General features: G+C 43.4%; 1 protein-coding gene across 2 annotated transcripts in view; it reads right to left on the bottom strand.

The window, feature by feature from the left end:
- Nucleotides 1–11,997: 11,997 nt before the first annotated feature.
- Nucleotides 11,998–22,425, bottom strand: part of wipi2 (WD repeat domain, phosphoinositide interacting 2) — a 61,390-nt gene continuing 50,962 nt past the window's right edge. For both annotated transcript variants that reach the window (XM_086000307.1, XM_086000308.1), the window contains 5 exons: nucleotides 21,702–21,809; nucleotides 20,738–20,902; nucleotides 19,578–19,685; nucleotides 16,146–16,276; nucleotides 11,998–12,892 (listed from right to left, as the gene is read on the bottom strand). In XM_086000307.1, coding sequence (XP_085856433.1) covers nucleotides 12,774–12,892; nucleotides 16,146–16,276; nucleotides 19,578–19,685; nucleotides 20,738–20,902; nucleotides 21,702–21,809 — 631 coding nt within the window. In that variant the 3' untranslated portion in view covers nucleotides 11,998–12,773. The remainder of the gene's footprint in view (nucleotides 12,893–16,145; nucleotides 16,277–19,577; nucleotides 19,686–20,737; nucleotides 20,903–21,701; nucleotides 21,810–22,425) is intronic.

Genomic DNA, 22,425 nt, shown 5'->3' with positions numbered 1-22,425 from the left:
GTGTGTGACTTGGAGGTGGTGGTGTTCCCATGCGCCTGCTGCCCTTGTCCTTCTACGTAGTAGAGGTTGTGGGTTTGGGAGATGCTACTGAAGAAGCCTTGGCCAGTTGCTGCAATGCATCTTGTAGATGGTACACACTGCAGCCACGGTATGCCAGTGGTGGAGGGAGTGAATGTTTAAGGTGGTGGATGGGGTGTCAATCAAGCGGGCTGCTTTGTCCTGGATGGTGTCAAGCTTCTTGTGTTGGAACTGCACTCATCCAGGCAAATGGAGAGTATTCCATCACATTCCTTACTTGTGCCTTGTAGATAGTGGAAAGGCTTTGGGTGAGTCAGGAAGTGAGACACTTGCTGCAGAATACCTAGCCTCTGACCTGCTCTTGTTGCCACAGTATTTATGTGGCTGGTCCATTTAAGTTTCTGGTCAATGGTGACTCCCAGGATGTTGATAGTGGGGGATTCGGTGGGAATGTCATGAGGCGGTGGTTAGACTCTCTCTTGTCGGAGATAGTCAGGGCCTGGCACTTAACATTTGTGCCACACATCAGCCCAAGGCTGAATGTTGTCCAGGTCTTGCTGCATGTGGTACGGACTGCTTCATTATCTGAAGAGTTGCGAATGGAACTGAACATTGTGCAAGCATCAGCGAACATCCCCACGTCTGACCTTATGATGGAGGGAAGGTCATTGATGAAGCAGCTGAAGATGGTTGGGCCCAGGACACTGCCCTGAGGAACTCCTGCGGTGATGTCCTGGGGCTGTGATGATTGACCTCCAACCACCACAATCATCTTTTTTGTGCTAGGTATGACTTCAGCCAGTGGAGAGTTTTCCCCCTGATTCTCATTGACTTCAATTTTACTAGGGCTCCTTGATGCCACGCTCGGTCAAATGCTGCCTTGATATCAAGGGCAGTCACTCTCACCTCACCTCGAATTCAGCGCTTTTGTCCATGTTTGGACCAAGGCTGTAATGAGGTCTGGCGCCGAGTGGTCCTGGCAGAACCCAAACTGAGCATCGGTGAGCAGGTTATTGGTAAGTGCTGCTTGATAGCACTGTCGACAACACCATCCATCACTTTGCTGATGATTGAGAGTAGACTCATGGGCGGTAATTGACCAGATTGGATTTGTCCTGCTTTTTGTGGACAGGACATACTTGGGCAGTTTTCCACATTGTCGGGTAGATACCAGTGTTGCAGCTGTACTGGAACAGCTTGGCTAGAGGCGCGGCTAGTTCTGGAGCACAAGTCTTCAGCGCAACAGCCGGGATGTTGTCGGGGTTCATAGCCTTTGCTCTATTTAGTGCGATCCGCCATTTCTTGCTATGTGGAATGAATCGAATTGGCTGAAGTCTGGCTTCTGTGATGGTAGGGACATGAGGAGGAGGCCAATGTGAATCATCTACTCGGCCCTGCTGGCTGAAGATGGTTGCAAATGCTTCAGCCTTGTCTTTTGCACTCATGTGCTGGGCTCCGCCATCATTGAGGATGGGGATATTCATGGAGCCTCCTTCTCCAGTTAGTTGTTTAATTGTCCACCACCATTCACGACTGGATGTGACAGGACTGCAGAGCTTTGATCTGATCCTTTGATTGTGGGATCGCTTAGCTCTGGCTTCAGCATATTGCTTCTGCTTTTTAGCATGCATGTAGTCCTGTGGTGCAGCTACCCCAGGTTGGCACCTCATTTTTTGGTACACCTGGTGCTGCTCCTGGCATGCTCTTCTACACTCGTTGAACTAGTGATGGTCCCCTGGCTTGATGGTAATGGTAGAGTGAGGGATATGCCGGGCCATGAGGTTACAGATTGTGGTGGAATGCAATTCTGCTGCTGCTGATGGCCCACAGCGCCTCATGGATGTCCAGTTTTGAGCTGCTAGATCTGTTCTGAATCTATCCCATTTAGCATAGTGGAAGTGCCACACAACATGATGGAGGGTGTTCTCAGTGTGAAGACCGGACTTCGTCTCCACAAGGACTGTGCGGTGGTCACTGCTACCAATGCTGGCGTGGACAGATGCATCTGCGACAGGTAGATTGGTGAGGACGAGGCCAACTAGGTTTTTCCCTCATGTTGGTTCTCTCACCACCTGTCGCAGGCCCAGTCTGGCAGCTATGTCCTTCAGGACTCGGCCAGCTCGGTCAGTAGTGGTGCTTCCGAGCCACTCCTGGTGATGGACATTGAAGTCCCCCACCCAGAGTACATTCTGTGCCCTTGATACTCTCAGTGCTTCTTCCAAGTGGTGTTCAACATGGAGGAGTACTGATTCATCAGCTGAGGGAGGGCGGTAGGTGGTAATCAGCAGGAGGTTTCCTTGCCCATTCTTGACCTGAAGCCATGAGACTTATTTACCTGTCTTACTGAGGGGTCTCCGCCCAAACTGTTCCTTTGTTTTGTTTTCAGATGCTAGTGGGATTTATGTTCGTTTGTTCCTGTTTTCATTCATGTCAGCAAATTGAATTGTGGTTATCCAGCATCTGTGGCTATCGGTGCCACCTTGTGGCGGCAGTCAGAACTGCACAGACACATTAGCACTAGACAGTGAAGAAACAACTCCTTACCAACTGCCAGGTCATTTCAAAGGCCTGTTATTGTCCCACCAATTTCTATGTACTCCAAAGTACGAGCTTATACCCACTGTTACTGGTGGTTGTCCAGTGTGGCGTCTTTTATGCGCATCTGTCTGCTTTGATAAGCATGCTTTTTCCAAATTACTACACTAACAGTTCGGTATAAAGATCACACTTTTAAATACTTTCAAACATCCTAAATTCTTTTTTCATCCAACACAGAATCAACTTATGAACGAGGGCTTTGGAAGAGAGTTGTGGTTGTTGGAGGCCAATCATCTCAACCCCCAGGACATTACTGCAGGAGTTCCTCAGGGCAGTGTTGGGCCCAAACATCTTCAATTGCTTCATTAATGACCTTCCCTCCATCATAAAGGTCAGAAGTGGGGATGTTCGCTGATAACTGCAGTGTTCAGCGCCATTCGCAACTCCTCAGATAATGAAGCAGTCCATGCCCACATGCAGCAACAGCTGGACGACATTCAGGCTTGTAACAAGTGGCAAGTAACATTCATGCCACACAAGTGCCAGGCAATGACCATCTCCAACAAGAGAAAGTCTAACCACCGCCCCTTGACATTCAACGGCATTGCCATCGCTGAATCCCCCAACATCATCATCCTGGGGGTCACCATTGACCAGAAATTTAATTGGGCCAGCCACATAAATACTGTGGCTACAAGAGCAGGTCAGAGGCTGGGTATTCTGCGGCGAGTGTCTCACCTCCTGACTCCCTAAAGCGTTTCTACCATTTACAAGGCACAGGCATGGAGTTGTGATGGCATACTCTCCATTTGCCTGGATGAGTGCAGCTCCAACAACACTAAGGAAGCTCAACACCATCCAGGACAAAGCAGCCCATTTGATTGGCACCCCATCCACCACCTTAAACATTCACTCCCTCCACCACTGACGTACCATGGCTGCAGTGTGTACCATCTACAAAATGCACTGCAGCAACTTGCCAAGGCTTCTTCGGCAGCACCTCCCAAACCCTCGACCTCTACCACCAAGGACAAGGGCAGCAGGCGCATGGGAACACCACCACCTCCAAGTTCCCCTCCAACCTGACTTGGAAATATATCACCGTTCCTTCATCATCGCTGGGTCAAAATCCTGGCACTCCTTCCCTAACGAGAAGTGTGGGAGTTCCTTGACCAATATGTTCTTGGTCGACCTGGTCCACCTCATTCCCCAGCACCAGATCCAGCAATGCCTTCTTCCTAGTTTGGCCAAGTGTCTGTGGGAGAACACTTGGGTACGAGTGATCATTGTATCATAAGATTTAGATTAGCAATGGAGAGGAGCAAGGAACAATCTAGAGTGGAACTTCTAAACTGGAATAGGGCTAACTTCAATGGGATGCAAAAGGATCTAGCCAGGGTAAAATAGAACCAAAGACCTGGCAGGAAAAACTGTAATGGAACAATGTGATTTTTAAGGAGATGTTCCAAGTACAGGCTAGGTACATTCCAACAAGAGGGAAGGGTAAGGGAACCAAAGCAAGGGCTCCTTGGATGACGAGGGAGATAGAGAAGAAGATGAAACAAAAAAAAGAGGCCATGGAAGGAGTGCAGCGAAGATTCACCAGGCTGATACCTGGGATGGCAGGAATGACATATGAGGAGAGATTCACAGAATCACAGAATCTACAGTGCAGATAGAGGCCATTTCGGCCCATCGAGCCTGCACCGACACATATCCCACCCTATCCCTGTAACCCCACGTATTTAACCCCCTAACACTAAGGGTCAATTTATCATAGCCAAATCAACCTAACCTGCACATCTTTGGACTGTGGGAGGAAACCGGAGCACCCGGAGAAAACCCACGCAGACACAGGGAGAATGTGCAAACTCCACACACAGATTGTGTCGATTGGGATTATACTCACTGGAGTTTAGAAGATTGAGAGGGGATCTCATCGAAACCTATAAAATTCTGTCAGGCCTGGACAGACTAGATGCAGGAAGGATGTTTATGATAGCCGGGTAGTCCAGAACCAGGGGTCATAGTCTAAGGATAAGGGGTAAGCCATTTAGGACTGAAATGAGGAGGAATTTCTTCACCCAGAGTGTGGTGAACCTGTGGAATTCTCTGCCACAGAGGGGGGTGGAGGCCAGTTCATTAAATATATTCAAAAAAAAGAGTTAGATATATTTCTTAAGGCTAAAGGGATCAAGGGATATGGGGAGAAGGCAGGGACAGGGTACTGAATTTGGATGATCAGCCATTATCTCATTGAATGGCGGAGCAGGCTCGAAGGGCCGAATGGCCTACTCCTGCTCCTATCTTCTATGTTTCTATGTATAATGCATGTCAGGTGAATTCTTCAAGGGAGAACCAGACCAAATACAGTAAGTTGAGAGGGGAAGTGAAGATGAAAATAAGATTGGCAAAGGGAGAATGAGAGTAGAATGGCAGTTAACATAAAAGGGAACCCAAAAATCTTCTACCGGCATATAAACAGTAAGCGGGTAGTAAGAGGCGGGGTGGGGCCTACTAGAGACAAAGAGGGTGATATATGCTTAGAGGCGCAGGGCAAGGATAGAATACTCAATGAGTACTTTGCATCGGTGTTTACTAAGGAGGTGGATGCTGACAAAATATCGGTAGAAGTGGAAAAGGTAGAAGCAATGGAAGGGGTGAAAATTAATAGACAGGATGTACTAGAAAGGCTGGGTTTGCTTAGAGTGGACAAATCGCCTGGTCCAGATGGCTTGCATCCCAGGTTGCTAAGGGAATTGGGGGAGGAGATAGCGGAAGGGCTTGCCATAATTTTCCAATCTTCCCTAGATGTGGGGGAGGTGCCCGAGGATTGGAAAGTGGCAAATGTGACACCATTGTTCAAGAAAGGGTGTACGGACAATCCTAGTAACTACAAGCCGGTCAGTTTAACATCAGTGGTGAGTAAAGTTTTAGAAACAATAATCAAAGAAAAAATTAACGAGCACTTGGAGAGGTTTAAGCTAATTAAGGAGAGCCAACACAGATTTATAAAAGGCAGATCGTGTTTGACTAAACTAATTGAATTTTTTGATGAAGTAACAGAGAGGATTGATGAAGGGAATGCAATGGATGTTGTCTACATGGATTTTTGGAAGGTGTTTGACAAAGTACCACATAGAAGGCTGGTTAACAAAATTGAGACTCATGGAATAGGTGGGTCAGTGGCAGCTTGGATAAGGAATTGGCTTAAGGACAGAAAACAGTGAGTTGTGGTAAATGGCTGTTTTTCAGACTGGAGGATGGTAGACAGTGGTGTTACCCCAAGGGTCAGTGCTGGGGCCACTGCTTTTTTTTGATGTATATAAATGACCTGGATATTGGAATACACAGTAGAATTTCTAAATTTGCCGCTAACACCAAACTTGGGGGTGTGGTAAATAATGATGATGATACCAATCGACTGCAACAAGACATAGAAAGGCTAGCAGAATGGGCAGACAAGTGGCAGATGGAATTTAATACAAAGAAGTGTGAGGTGATGCATTTTGGCAGAAGGAACAGGGAGAGGCAATATACATTTAATGGCACAGTTTTTAAAGAGTGTGCAGGGACAGAGGGACCTGGGAGTTAATATGCATAGGTCCCTGAAGGTGGCAGGACATAGTGAAAGAGTGGTTAACAAAGCATATGGGATCTTGGGCTTCATAAATAGAGGTATTGAGTACAAAAGTAGAGAAGTTATGCTGAACTTTTATAAAGCGCTGGTTAGGTCACAACTGGAGTATTGCGTCCAGTTCTGGTCACCACACTTTAGGAAGGATGTGAAGGCCCTTGAGGAGGGTGCTAAGGAGATTTACCAGAATGGTTCCGGGGATGGGGGATCTTAGCTACAAAGACAGGTTGGAGAAACTGGATTTGTTTTCATTAGAGCAAAGGCAGTTGAGGGGTGATTTGACAGAGGTGTACAAGATTATGACGGGTTTGGATAGGCTAGACGGGGAAAGGCTGTTCCCACTAGTTGATGGTACAAGGACTAGGGGACACAGATTTAAGGTTTTGGGCAAGAGATACAGGGGGGGGATGTGAGGAAAAACTTTTTTACGCAGCGAGTGGTGATGACCTGGAATTCGCTGCCGACGGAAGTGGTGGAAGCGGAGACACTCAATGTTTTCAAGGGGAGACTGGATAGGCACTTGAGGGAAATAAACTTGCAGGGCTACGGGGATAGAGCGGGGGAATGGGACTGACTGGATTGCTCTAGAGAGAGCCGGCACGGACTCGATGGGCCAAATGGCCTCCTTCTGTGCCGTTATGACTCTATGAGAAGTCCATGAGTTGTGAGGCATCATCTTCTTTGAAGATCAAATAATTTATCAACAGCCAGGCAATCAAAATGTTAACCAGATTTTAACACTAAGGTAGACTGAAATCTGTTTTTGATATCAGATAATTGGAAAACACAACCCCAATTTGAAATTAATGAGCCCTGAAGAGCCTATAAATTGTTTAATTCAGGATCAAAGGCTTACTGGACTATGATTCAGTGACACCATCTGTGGCAGCCATTAGTTTTCCAAGGAAGCAGTTGGACATCAACTCAAGCTGATACAAACTATAATACACACACACACATCTCCAAGGGAGCAAGCCTCTATTTATCAGCACACTCACCAAAAAACAGATGGCAACATCCTTTGCAAACAAAGAAAATACATCATCATGTACTGAGCGGTTAGGTTCGCGAGGTAAGCACGACTAGTAGCTGACTGGTCTAAAACACCAGGAGCCAATGCCTTTCCTTACTCAGCAGAATTATTCTACTGTGAGGCGTATGAAATATTAATATAGGAATGGTTCCTTGACAATTGCAAGTTGCCTACCCATCAGGCTTTCTGGGACGTGGCAAAACATAACAACCACAGCTTCATGAGTCAGTGTGACCACAGTTATAACTGTGTGGACGATCCAGCACTTTCAGATACAGGGCTGTCCATATAGAAACTCCTAGTAAGCAACCAGTCATTCGTGGAGCACCTCAAGAACTTGGAACTCTCAATGTATGCTTTTTAAAATCAAGGATTTGAGGTTCTGCCAAGAGATGAGATTAATCTCAAAGAGCTCAATATATTGTGTCATAGTGAGAATCACTGACTGGATGATATAGGAAGTTCAGCAGGTTTAAAAAAAAAAAAATCTGCCTTGACATCTAAAATGGGCTGTACAGATACTATCAATTTGCATTGTTGTCCAGTAATGGGGCTACGGTTCCAATCACAAAGGAAATGGAACCTGCATCTATCTTCACTGCCACATGACCAGGCCAACTATCACACCAGGCAAATAAAAGGCTAGCCTTGTCTGCTTTAATGTGGAAACCTCCTCAGTCCTGTCAGCTAAACAAAGTTTGCAAAGTTACTTTGCAGTCAACCTTCTGTGAAAGTTACACAGAACAGCTATAAAATACAATCCCGTCACAAGGCTTTCATTCTATCCGTGATGCATTGCACGAGAAGAAGAAATGTGGTCTCCTTAATTAAAAGAGAATCAGCGATGAGCTGCATTGGTCAATGATAACAGTATGCTTTCCAGTGAACAGCAGCGTTTGCCACTTTAACAAAATGACTAAGGTGGAGTCGCCCGTAAGTCTGAGGAAGATGGAGGGCTCGCGCGGTCGCAGAGAACCTTCCAGCTGATATACTGCAGATGTAACTGCAAAATTGACTGTGCAAGAGGCAAGCAAGCAATAGGTTAGGTATGAAGAGGAACACCCATGTTTCAAAAAAGGTTCATTCAGACTGAGTTTGTATAAAGGTCTTAAAAAATTTCCATCAGCTTAAATCAATCTGCAAATTAACAAAATTAGGATACTGTACCTTGAACCTACTCTGCACTAAATACTGTTTGGAGCTTCCACGCTACGTGTATTTTTCCCACCATATCAATATCTGCAAGAATAAAGCCTTTACAGCAAACATAAATGAGAAATTTACAGACCAAAAGAGCATCTCCGATGGCTGGTGTTCTCAGAACAAAACATACCGATGGGACAAGTCCAGCGGATTCCCATTCAAAAGCCCTTGTGGCTAGACCCAGCTGCATGATTGTTATTCCTTGGTTGAGTTTTTCCTTCCCTTACCCATAGGAGTAAGCAGGCTGCCAGTTATATTCCCAGGTAGCCATTCCTTATCTGTGTGCCTGAACTTACAAGTGGCCATGGACTGGTCAATAGAGGTGCATCACAACCGAACCTGACCGCGTCCTCACCTGGCGTCCACTTCATTGGCTGTAAAGCGCTTTGGGACGTTCGGAGGTCATGAAAGGCGCTGTGTAAATGCAAGTCTCTTTTTTTCCTCTTTCACACATGGAGTAGGGGGCGAACAGATAATGAGCAGGAACAAGAGCCTTCTTCCCGAGCTGCAGGACTCCAAGGTCAATTCTGCTGCTCCCACTGGTGCCCAGCTGAGGTCAGGCACCTCAGTACAGATCAGAAATCAAACAGGGGAATTTCTTTGTGATTGGCAGCCTTCAGCTCCAAAGTAGGCAGTGCATTTATTCATTCAGTTGCTGGGAGCTTCAAGATCAATCTGTTAGATGGTGGGCTTCACAGTCACAAGCTGTTCAGTACTGGGGTGAAGGTAAGGGGGGGGGAAATAACGGCAAGAGGCACCTAACTCCCCACACTCTCAATCTCTCACCAGCCTATTGAGAGGCAGCTTAAAAAAGGCAAGAAATCAGAAGTGGATAAAAACTAGCACTTTTTACTAATTAATTATTTTTAATCATTTTCTGTTGAAACCTTTCTTCAATACAGAGCCATCTGTGCTAAAATGTGCAAATTCATTGTCTCTCATCTCTGATGCAAAACAACGTATTATTCAATTTACCACTTCAATTTTACCAAATTAATTTTTAAACTGGCAAAAACTGTTACTCTAACTTTAATCCGAGTCAGGTGATGAGGAAATCAGGAACGAGAAAGGCCTTTTCCATGGGAGACAGATTCCCCTTCCACAGCTTATATTTCCCATTGAGGCAACATTCCAACATAGTCAAAGTTAAAAACCTACTTTACACATCTCATAAGAATGATGCCCTCATACTATAAAACAAAAGATTACACCACAAATATTTTTGCTATCAGGAGGGTGTTGCATTAGTGCTAAAATGTATTTCTTTTTAGATAATATACTGCATAACCAATCTGGAATAATTAATGTGTCAAAAGTATATCATAATTCTGGGATCATACTTTTAGATAGCAAAAATACTTGGGGTTTACAGTAAATAAGTATAGAAAATGTCAGCGTCCCAAGACCGATTAAAACATACAAAATGCATTTCTGTTCCATGTATAATTTGGTTAGGTATGTAACATTATGAGCAGAGTTTGCAGAATACACCTTTATTTCTCTCTCCTTTTTCTCTCTCCTACCCTTTTCGTCCCACCCACCCACCCACCCCTCCCGAAGGCACAGACTCTTTGCTGTGGTACAGTTCCATGGGCACTAGGCAGTCTCCTGTACCGCATCCAAGTGGCCATTCTTCCCGTGTGAGCCTGGGCTTAAGTGCATTGGCAGGCTTTTCGAACCAGAGGGTATGGTAGCTGAGCCCAATCCCCTATGTCTAAGCATCTTTATTTTAAGCAGGGGTTTTTTTTTTTTTGGATAGCAATCAGGAGCAGGAAAGTTGGGTTCGAATTTCCCTTCCCCAGCCCAGGGCACTCCGGCAAACTGTAGCGCTTTCATGTGGCCACGTGGCTTAGATCAGTTAATTCAGTCCAATCAAACTCTCTGGTCTAAACGGCTCAGCTACTCGCCTCCTGCCCAAGGGAAAGTCCTGCAGTATACAATTTCTTCAAATACTAAATCTTAGTTTGCTAACGAAACAGGAACTCTGAACAGGTAAGCGCAGCAAATGTAACGAATGCTACCCGTGTTTTCACGTCTTCAGCAGTTTGACTGGGATTGGCCTCCCTTTACCCCCAGAGTTTAACCCTACACAGGCTCCCAGTTGTCACGGTACACAGTATAAAACACTACTGAGAGTCGCGTGGGTCTAATGCAGGGTTCAAAGCACACAAGCATTGTTGCGGTTCAGGGCCGTGTTCAGGCTACCTCCTCCAAAATAGCTTTGCTTCAATAATCCCATATTGGTTGCCAGAGAAAAGAATGCGCTGCAGGGGCTACATCTGCTGCACCACCAACTATTGCAAAGCAGTTTTCGCATAGTTCTGACAATCTTTGAACAGACTTCAATAAAAGTGGAACATTTCAGCAACAGACATCAAAACAGTGGAACATTTTAGCATCACCAAACACATCCTTGTACACATCTGATTACAGTATCGGTAAAAGGGCATGCAAGGCACCTGCCAGGACAATGATACCCTTTGGGTTACAGTGGATTGCAGACGGCACAATTGAGTTAAGAATACCGGGTTAATTCTAGGTAGGTGCACACTTCTATTAAGCATGGTCACAGACGTAAGCTTAAAGGAAATTGCTAATAAGTTGCCTAAAAGGGTGCAGAGGAGTTTTAAATAAAAGCAGTAGCTGATCTCAAGGTCATTTAATTTACATTACTCACTGCTGCAGAATTTTTACGACTGGTTGGTTATAAGCAATAGGTGTCTATGAATACTAGAAGAGTAACAATGATGCTCCTCTATCCCACCACTGAGATGACCAAGGGGCACCTGGTGCCATTGCCCAGAGTTTCAACAGCTCTGGGTGGTACTAATCCCAAACGTGATACATACTGAACAACATGTCACAGATCTGACGCGAGCCATTAACCTGTTGTTCTTCTCTATCACAAATAGAGCAGGGTTGTGTGTAGAATATTGCTGCTTTGATTTAATCCAGCCATTTTATACCTATAAAACACAAAAAAAAATTGGTCTCTCCTGTTATCATTCAGTTGTGGAAGTGGCCAAAATCCAGCAAACCAGCGCCTGCGACACATCACTGCTTCTTGGCGAGTCTTGCAAATTAACTTTGCTGATCATGTTGAACTACATATAAAACGAAAACCCCTCAAATTTTCAACTTACTGCTGCAAAATAGAAATATTCCATGGTCCCTTCCATTTATCAAATTTTAACAACCAGCATTTGATTACTTCTTTGTTGCTGCAATTGTCAAAATAAAGAGCCACCTATTGCAAGCATGCCACTCGCTGCAAGAATTTCTGAAACTATTTGCCGATCAGAGGGCCCAAGTGGACTTCAGTGCTGGCTGGACACTGGCTTGCTGAGGTTTGACCATTTGGACAATAAACACAAACTCAAAAACATCATCAAATTGCCAAGGCGTTCTAAAACCTTGCAGGCACTAAGTAGCAACCCCACCCCCATCTGACACAATTCGAGCAATTGCGGACGTGCCTGCGGAAATGCAAGGGGGTCAGGAGGAGGCAGGAGAGTAGTAGTGTCCTAAATATCACTTCTCTGGAAAAGAAACGGTCGTAATCACAAGATTCAAAAACACGTGGAATACCAGCTTTTATTTTCAGAGTAAATTACAAATATTCACTCAATATTTAAACCCTTAGGATTAAGTTAAGATTCAATCTTAGTGTCACACTCAATGAACCGTCCCTGTTTGGAGCAATTTTTTTTTTAAAAAGTCATAATTACCCCCCAAATGAAATCTGAAGGACCACAACTTCACACCACAGAGTCTGATTTGAGCAGCTCGACAAAGAAACTTTCAGGAAAATCCAAATACAGGAGGCTAGAAAGAATGTTTTATTTATAGGAAAAAAAAAATCAGGGTGTGGTGGGGTTGCTACCATACAACTCTTTGGAAACCTGTATCCCAGGATAGAGGAACAGAAACGTCCCACAATCTTGTCGTTTGGATGCAGTAACTAGCGGAGAAGTCAATGGGAAAACAGCTAGACTGGCAATATTAAAGTGGCTTCTAAATTCTCAACTCTTGGCACATGTATACATGCAAAGCTAATAGGCTCCAGGGCTGCATCAGGCAGCAGGTTTTGGCCAGAAAGGGAAAAAAAAGACATTTACTCTAATTCTTTACAGGAATTAAAAGCCACTGGGGGGGAAAAAAAAAACCAATATATTTTGTATCCAATATTATAGAATTAAGCTACAGCTACAATCTTTCTTTAAAATTTTCCTTTCATATTTTTCTTCACTTTCTGTCCTGCAATGATAAAAGTCTGTAGCAGCATCACAATACAGTCACTTGCAAGTGTTCTCTGCCAACATGTGCCAGTTCACAAGTCAAAGGTCACTCGCTCTTAAGAATCAAGGGAGGAGTCTCATTGTCCTCGTCCAATCGCAGTGTGCCAATATTCAAATCGTCATCCGGGTCAACTCCGCCCACTGCTCCTTGGTCCTCTGGGTAGGCTGCACAGAACAGGTAATAGAAAAGTACAAGTTCCAATCATTTCATTTGACCACAGCAACTTGGAGGCCCCACACCATCAGCAATTTTCTGTCCATTGACCCTAATGTGAGGAAAATCATAGGCAAAATACATGTAGTTTTCCAGATAGGCTGTACACTGTGCAGGCCCTGCTGATGGAATGGGCTTTGCAAAGTTCCACCTATTATGTTTAAGTGCATATCATGATTAAGCAGTACACATTGAGTTGGAAGAGATACTGAATCAGACAGTTTGAGGGAGCTGATTAACTGCTGGTGTCTTCACCAAAGTTAATTAAAAGATGTTTCAGTGATCCAGTCGCCTCCACTGTGTATGTTAAGTCAACTCCATCACACCAGAATTCCCCAATTACGTAGCAAACACACTGTTCAGCCACTGTAATTTTTTTCATTCTTCCTGAAAGCTGGAGGTACAAACACGACTTCCTGTGCAAGTAGAAACAGCACCAAAAGTAAAAGCAGCCCATAACACATGGCTGCTGCCACCTTGACTATTAAAGCCCTTCAGTTCCTTCTTATATACATGTACTAATGATATTTAAAGTTAACATATATATCTAGTTTTAAGTGTGTAAATACACACATGTGCATAAATACTTGTGCATGTGCAATTTTAAACCCCTTCTTGAAACACCCATTGCTGAAGCAGCACAATCCTGCGAGGTACGAGTGAAGCTACTGGACTACTAGTGACAGAAAGAGAGGACTTTGGTTCCTACACCAGAGATTTCCAATTTAAGTTCAAACAAGGGTCAGTTTTGTACTGTGGGCTCAAGTTCACTAGGAACTGGGCTGAAACTCACCAAATTTATTTAATGTAGGACTCTTACACCCAACAGTTTGATTTTAAAAAAGTGATTGTGGCGCTTCCTTAAGTTGCTAGTTACAGCAGGACTTCTAGATTACCCTATCAATTCCATCAATAGACAATACTGGCCCAGTAATTCGGGTCCCAACGCGTGAGTAAGCACCGTGTACTCACGCGTGGGCCCGATGGAAGTACCGGTTTTCAGCATGCACAGCGCATGCGCGGAAAACCGACATTTCCTTTCCTCTGAACCAAGGGGTTCAGAGGTGGAACGCGTGTGTGCAGGAGTCTGCGCGTGCGCGCTGAAATTCCCTTTTTTTTTTATATACAGGGTTGCCCGTGCGATAAGGCCTCCAGTTTTTGCGCGAGAAAAAAGCAGACGTAAGTACTTAGTTTTAAAAGGTAAGTGGTCTATTAATTAAAGTTAGAATTTTTTTCCCACAGGTTTATTACTTTTAAAGACTTTACAGTAAGGTAAGTGTATTTTTGGACCCGATTTTTTTTTAAAAATTATTTTTTTCAAAAATTTGAATAATTGTTTAAATTAGTTTTTTACAGTTATTAATAGTTCATTTAATTAGTGGGATTTTTAAAAAAACTTTTATTTGAAGTTTAAGTACTGTTTTGGGCGCCCGGAGTTTTCATGAGTTTGACAGTTCTTACTATCAAACTCATGAATGAACTTTTGCAACCTCCGATTGGTTGCCCAGTGCTCACGTGATCCCAGCTGGCTCATCGAACTAACTACGCCGCTGGATCACGCAAGCACAGCGCGCCGGGAGCTGAACCGGGCCACTGACAGGAAATCCACGCAGGGCCAGGCTTCAACTGTCGGCGCACTATGTAAGTGTAGGTCGGGGGCTTGCACCCGCGGGAAGCCCCCGACACCAATTTCTGGGCCATTATCTATTGACAAAGGCATTTCAGTCTTATAAGCTGGAAGGCCTGAGCTATCAGAGCTTGGGAGAATGGATATCATTTCTTGCTATTAGGACACCGCCTCACTTTTTAAGATCCTGCTATTCAGAACTGCCGAGCTTTTGTTAGGTACTGGGTCATACGATCATAAAACTGGACTTGAAACAGCTGCCATTTACCTATGCAATCAGGCCCAGTATTGCTGGGGCCAGGTACTTATCCACACAGCATTAAACTAAATAATAGATTAGTAGCAATACTGGACTGCCAGCAAGTTAGTATTGAAGGTACCAGCACCATGAGTCCACCATTACTGCAAACAATACATTTGAACCTTCCACACAACTGTCCGGTTTTACACTGGCTTATGAATATCCTGGAACAGCCATCTAATATTCTGGATGCTCACTCCCTAGTTATCATCAGGGGTCCAGGGGGACACTGGCGGAATTTCCTCAGGAAATTAAATGGGTTGGGCAGATTTCAGGATAGACTGGGTCATGCGCGGTCTGTAGAAGGAACAGAGTTAATTGGTCAAATAGCCTTTTGCCATTCCACATGCTTTGTTTTTTTTTTTTAAATGCTCTTAGTTATCCTCTAACTGGAACTTCTCTGCTGCCGACACAACAGAGCTTTTGCAGTGCTGGCGTTCTACTGCACTTGAAACAGCTGCCATTTATTTACATGTGAATTTCATATCATACACCAGGGTCACAGAAACATGAGGAATCTTAGTCCTGATTGTAACAGGCTATATTATTAAACTGTAAAGTTTCTCATTACGTACAATGGAACCAATGATGATTCACACCAACAGACCATAATAGAATTGAGTAAGTCTAGTCAAAATGAGTGCAATGCACAGTGTAAACTATAAAAACCCATAAAAAAATCAAGATCTCAAAAATGTTTCAAGTAGAAGTTGAAAGAACATTTACGACAGTGTAATACACCCCAGCTACAATCAAATTCTCAAGATCAAAATCACAATGAAATGCAGACACTGGTCACCATTCATGTCCTCTTGACATATCAATGGAATTATTGATGAAAGTTACTATGGCTTTAGTTTTTAACAATTAAGATTAGTGCACAAATAAACCAAGAAACAGTTAATGTAGATTCCAGTCACTAGAATAGCTTACAGTAAATACAGTCTCACTCTTTTCCACTCGTCTGTTCCGTCCCAATAGGTCTCTGAATTTATAAAGTAATACAATCTGCATAGACCGAGAACGAGAATTTTTGCTCCTCCAATTAAATGGTGCATTTGGAGCGACTCATAGAAAAACATAAAATGTACAGCACAAACAGGTCTTTCAGCAGCAATTGGTCCATGCTCCACACAAGCCTCCTCCCACCCTATATCACCATATCGTTCTATTCCTTTCTCCCTCATGTACATATCTAGCTTTCCCTTAAAAAGGTATCTATGAACCGATAATTAATTGCAGTAAATATGAGTGTACGATTGCTGCGGCTCCTTACCGTGTCGTGTTGGCGACGACGGGGTATAAGTAACTTTGGCAGCAGGCGAACTATACGTCTGAGACACCAACGGCCGATCGTGCGGTGAAGGCTCCAGAATTTCATTGGCTGGCTCCACACTACCATCTAGCCTGCAAGGAAAGAGACAAGAGACATCAAAAAAAAGTATTTTAAAGAATGTAATGCGAAAATCAATTCCCCTACATTGCGTTAGAAATGCGCCAGTATTAATCTGAATCACTGGACTGAAAGGAAATGTTATGGTACTAGTATTAATGATTCGGAGACCCCCCAGCCCACAATTGCATGCATCAATAGTAGGGAAGCAGATTTTAATTTGCAACCTGATTAAAACTCCTGTAAAAGCAATCTGGAGAGTATAGTGTGCACAATGAATTTTGGGAGGGGGAGGGAAAAGAGGGCAGGAGCAGAATAGGAGAGAATATTGAATCCAGCAAAGGCCATTGTGATTTTATTAAATTATTTCTTTGCCATTTAAGAAGGCAAGTATCAATGCACTGACTGACCATCTCCCAGTCTTTCCTTACTTCCGGTGTTTCATTACAGAATCATATAGCACAGAAGGTGGCCATTCGGCCCATCATGCCTGTGCCGGCTCTTTGAAAGAGCTCTCCAATTAGTCCCACTCCTCTGCTCTTGCCCCATAACTCTGCAATTTTTTCCTTTCAAGTATTCATCCAATCACCTTTTGAAAGTTACTATTGAATCTGCTTCCACCATCCTTTCAAGGCAGTGCAGTCCAGATCATCGTAACTCGCTGCATAAAAAAGTCACCTCATCTCCCCTCTGGTTCTTTTGCCAATTACCTAAATCTGTGGCCTCCGGTTACCGACCCTCTGCCAGTGGAAACAGTTTCTCCTTATTTACTCTATCAAAACCCTTCATAATTTTGAATACCTCTAGTAAATCTTCCTTTAACCTTCTCTGCTCCAAGGACAACAATCCCAGCTGCTCTAGTCTCTCTACAGAACTGAAGTCCCTCATCCCTGGAACCATTCTAGTAAATCCCCTTTGCATCCTCTCCAAGGCCTGGAAATCCTTCCGAAAGTGTTGTTCCCAGAATTGGACACAATACTCCAGCTGAGGCCTAACCAGTGATTTATAACGGTTTTAAAACTGTTGGTCAGAGGCAGTGGGAACAGAAAATTTGATTTTTAATCTTCACATATGGATATTTGCCTTTTTAACTTTTAGGATTATGTGCCAACTCGGATGGAAACACTTTCCACAAACCAGTGTGCATTAGTCCCAACCTCAGGAGAAACTCTAACCTGTGTGAAATGCCCAGTTTTTGTTGCAGATTCACAACCAAACTGAAACTGTCCAAACATATTTCAATTAAAACCTTTAAAACTCAAAAGAAAAAGTATTAAAATCACACCCGTTTGCGCTCGATTCTCATCTATTTATGTTCTTCCTCTCATCTCTTCCCCAATTCATCATCGACGCTACACTTTCTAAATTGCTTTTTTGTAAATTGAGATGTGCCCCCATTTCTTGTTTTAGGTACCAGCATACTATCAATGCAAACAGTGCAGGTTTTCCAGTGTGGGAGACCTGCTCCCCGACCAGAAGGGGCTCATTAATAATGCTGCATCAACAAATGTATTTGGTACCGATTCACCTGCGGATGTATTTCATTATGAGTGTGTCAGTTCGAAACTTGCAGTATACTTCCACTTCCGCCCACAAGTTAACTGGTACAAACTGATTAGTAGCTTGAACTATAATTAATGAGGATTTTGTCAGTATTGGTCGGTGAATAAAGCAGTTGTAAAAATCCGGGGAGAACAGTTCTACCTACTGAACAGTCAATAGCACGTCTATAATGTTACCCATACTGGGGTAGATTTCCGTCTGCACTGCCGGGGCAGTAATCTGCCGGGGGGATTACCCATTATTTATACAACCTGCCTGATTTTCATCCCAGGTGAAACCAATTGGATGAAAATCAGGCGGGCTTTATAAAGAGCAGACAACCCAATCCGCCAGTTTACAGCCCAGGTAGTGAAGATAAAAATCTACCCAAGTCTTTTAAATACAGCACATTAAGAGAGTGGAACTGTTTCGATGCGAAACACATTTGGCAAGTATTCTTGCGTCTGAATAGTACAATTGTACATTTGGATTGTTTATCCAAAGGCTGACTGGAAAGACCCGTTCTACCCAGATTAAAGCTCTCCATATCTAATTATTTTTGATGGAAAGTCACACAGCAATAGATCTACAAAATCACTCCCAATAACAATACAGTTAATATACTCAGATGTGTTTGCCCAGTCAACACTTAAAAACTCAGGGAGGGGCTGAGGCATTAAACCACAACACAACCAAAAGTAAACATATTATCCGCAGTACGTAGAACTTGTACATTTCTATATGAATGAGATTACATCTGTGTATTAAACAATCGAAGATGTGGGCAAGGTAGTATTTCTAGAGAACTAGCATGTTATTTCCTGTGACTTTTAATCATTCCAATACAAAGGCAAAATACTGCGGATGCTGGAAATACTCAGCAGGTCAGGCAACATCTCAGGTCGATTACCTTAAATCGCCAACCTGAAACGTTAACTTTGTTTCGCTCTCCACAGATGCTGCCTGACCGGCTGAGTACTTCCAGCATTTTCTGTTTTTATTTATAATCATTCTAATCCTTGTACAATAAAAGTTGATTTTACTTCATAAAAGGGGCATATACTAACACAATTCAAACTGCTTCTAGCGTAAAATAGCCAACAATTTCTACTGAGTTTCCTACTGAAGACAGTTGCTCAACAACATTGGGGAAATGACAATGTGTATGGGGAAAAAGTATCACTAAACGCAGCCAAAAAATTAAGCAAGATATTCAGGCCCTCCCAAAAAAATATCAAATCAATGGCTTGAAGAAGATTGCCCAAGTCTCCCAATCATGCACCAGTGATTCATTTCTCCAAAGGTCTCTTTTCTGTTTCATTGTCAACGCTGTAATTTTTGTACAGCGATTTCATTTACGTTACATACAGCATGTTGGTGAGTCAGTTTGAACAGGCACTATATGGCAGATGCAAAAATAGAGCTGCATTCTGCTGAACAATGGAAGTTCAGCTTCTACACGTTTACCGGTCTCTAGAGTGCAGTTATGCCAAGGAAGTTGGTCTCAGTCTTATAATGCGAGAAGTGTGGTAAATTATTATTTTTACTGAATCTGAAATGCAGTTGCAATACATCATTTTTTTTTTTTTTAAAAACAAGGTAGATCTATTTGTTGCCTCAGTTATTAGGGTCTCTCCACACTCTCAGTCAGTCAATCACACAAACATGAGTTCAGAACATTAGGTTTCATCTTACGGCTAAGAGTTTCAAATAATCATTTCATGCAGCTATCTCTGGAGTGTACTTCCAGCAGGCTGGTATCGTGTTGCTTACTTGTGCTGTTTCATTAGTGTGCACTCGCCCCCTTCCTGTGGGTCCAAGTTATACATGTAGAGATAACCGTCTGCCGCTGCTACCAATAGCCGAGGAATCTTCTGAATTCTGGAACGGAACCAAATGCCAAATTAAGATAGGAGTGTTTTTTTCTTCTTCTCCTGCTTCCTGGGGAAGTGAAGAATTTATAACAACTTTCACTGCTTTACATTTGTTTAAATAAAAATGTAGCTCATCTTTCCTTATTTATCCTCTCTGATTTCTTTCTCACACTTCTTTCTATTCCTGGCTTCTCCAATCCTTCCTAATAAGAACATAAGAAATAGGAGCAATAGTTGGCCATTCGGCCCCTCGTACCTGCTCCGCCATTCCATAAGATCATGGCTGATCTTCTACCTAAACTCCACTTACCCGCCCTATCCCAAAATCCCTCGATTACCTTAGTATCCAAAAATCTATCGATCTGTCTTGAATATAGTCAATAACTCAGCATCCACAGCCCTTTGGGGTAGAGAATTCCAAAGTTTCACAACCCTTTGAGTGAAGAGATTTCTCCTCATCTCACTCTTAATTGGCCGAGCCCTTATTCCGAGATGATGACCCCGGGTTCTAGGCTCTCCAACCAGGGGAACACATCCTCCCAGTATCTACGCTGTCAAGCCCCTTGTATGCTTCAATGAGACCACCTCTCATTCTTCTAAACTCTAGAGAAAATAGGCCTAGTCTACTCAATCTCTCCTCATAGGATAATCCCCCCATCCCAGGAACCAGTCTGGTGAACCTTCGTTGCACTCCCTCCAAGGCACGTATATCCTTCCTAATGTCCCATTTCTTCCTTTCAGATTGTTTTTTGGTTTCTTTTCTTCTGCTCAATTCTTTCCACTGTTTATTTCTTGATTTTCTTGTTTCACTATCCCAGACCAACAAGCAACAAACATTGTACTAAGAGTGGCAACTCCTTGATCAGACTGTAATATTGAACAAGCATAACTTACTGTCTAGCCAATGTATTTTATACCATTAACATCTCTAAGCTATTTAAATTCTCGGTTTAACAGTCTATAACGTCTGTGCACTTCGTATGTTTTTGAACGAGGTCCAAGACTGCATTCTTCCAGCCTTACCATTGTGTCTAATGTTTAACAACATGTTATACTTACGTTGCCAATGCACAGATATTTCTGTGCCCAGAGAAGGGCAGTCGGACTGTCGCGAATGCCCTGCCCTGGTTGAACATCTCGGTGACCTGGGAAGGCAGATAACTAGTGGAAGCCATGAGCACCTTCCCAAAGTAACCAGTCCATGTGGTTGGCTCCTCCTGTGGTCTGAACAAAGAGAGGTGTATATAAACAAACAGGATGTGACCAGTTCTCCTCCTCCCACCACCCACCCACCCCCCCTTTTCAGAGGCGGGGGGGGGGGGGGGTGAGTGGGTGGTGCTGAATAGATTTTTTTTGAAATTCCACAACAACTTTTTTTTTTTTATTAAACATATTTCCCATCCCACATCATTCAGCATTTATTGACTGAATGAGGCAGTTAGGCAACCTGAGCCCAGAGCCATTTCCAAGTCAATTACTGGAAGGTGTACCACAGTAATGGAACACAGGAACAGGAGTAGACCATTCAGCCTCTCGAGCATGTTCCGCAACTGGTGACAAGCCCCCTGATTTTCTCCCTCTACTGGCAGGGAAGTCTGCATAAGTACACATACCTTACAGTTAAAAGTAATACCCAGGCATTAAAAATCATCACACAGGAAGTGTGACAAACTGGATGTGTACCACAGCAGGATACGTAAATTAATGATCACTTACATAGCATATTCTGGAAAAAGTGTTTCAAAGTAGTCATGATAAACACAACACTGCTGTTCTGATGGCGCATTAGGGAGAATTTTTCCACTCCGGAGCAATGTTCCCGCTAACTTTTTTTGGGTGCGCGGCCCCTTTAATGGGCTGTGCGGCCTATTCAATTTCTCGCACATGCGCGGTTTATTCAATTGTAAAGCCGTTGAGCGGCCTGCGCGGGACCTCCAGATCGCTGAGCAGCTTAACGAGAACATTACTCATGAGGCTGGTCAGTCAATTTAATCTATTGACAATTATTTCCATGTTTACCTACTTTTCTTTTTGTGTCTCCAGTTTGAAGATATGTACCGTCTCTGTGTTACTGGATGCAGACAGGAACATTCCATCCATACTGAATGCTAGTGAACAGATACTCACACACCTAAATGACAAGAAACAAGTAACATTGAGGAAACAAGAACCTGCTCATCAAACTCACTGGAGGCTGGAAATTAATGTCAACCATCCTATGATACAAACACTTAACATATTTAACGTACTGAATTCCTCTCTGCTACTTTTCTACCAAAATAGCACAGAATTTGACTGGAAGTCCATGCCATGTGTTAATTAACATTGTGTGACCCTAATGCAATAGTACCCCAGATAGCAGTCTTAAATATACTTTTGACTAGTTTGAACCTGTGTCCCCTTGTCCTGCTCTCTCAATTTAACTTAGTAACATTCCAGATTTACCTTCTCCATTTGTTTTACAATCTTAAAAACCTACGGTCACTTTCCATAAGCCTTCCTTCTCGGTTAAAAAGCTCACATTTCTTCAGATTTTCTTCATAACTTATCCTCCTACATTACAACAGTGACCACACTTCAGAAAAGTACTTCATTGGCTGTAAAGCGCTTTGGGACATCCCGAGGTCGTGAAAGGCGCTATATAAATGCAAGTCTTTCTTTACTAGGGATCAGTCTTGTGACTCTTCTCTGCCTCCAGCACTTGAATATTGCCTCTGAGCCTCGGTGACCTGAACTGGACACAATGT

This window comes from Somniosus microcephalus, chromosome 11, assembly GCF_052327205.1.
Source record: "Somniosus microcephalus isolate GS21.2 chromosome 11, FLI_Smic_1.0, whole genome shotgun sequence".
Taxonomy (NCBI): domain Eukaryota; kingdom Metazoa; phylum Chordata; class Chondrichthyes; order Squaliformes; family Somniosidae; genus Somniosus; species Somniosus microcephalus.
The sequence above is the reverse complement of the archived record's forward strand: the minus strand, read 5'-3'. Positions and strand labels throughout refer to the sequence as shown.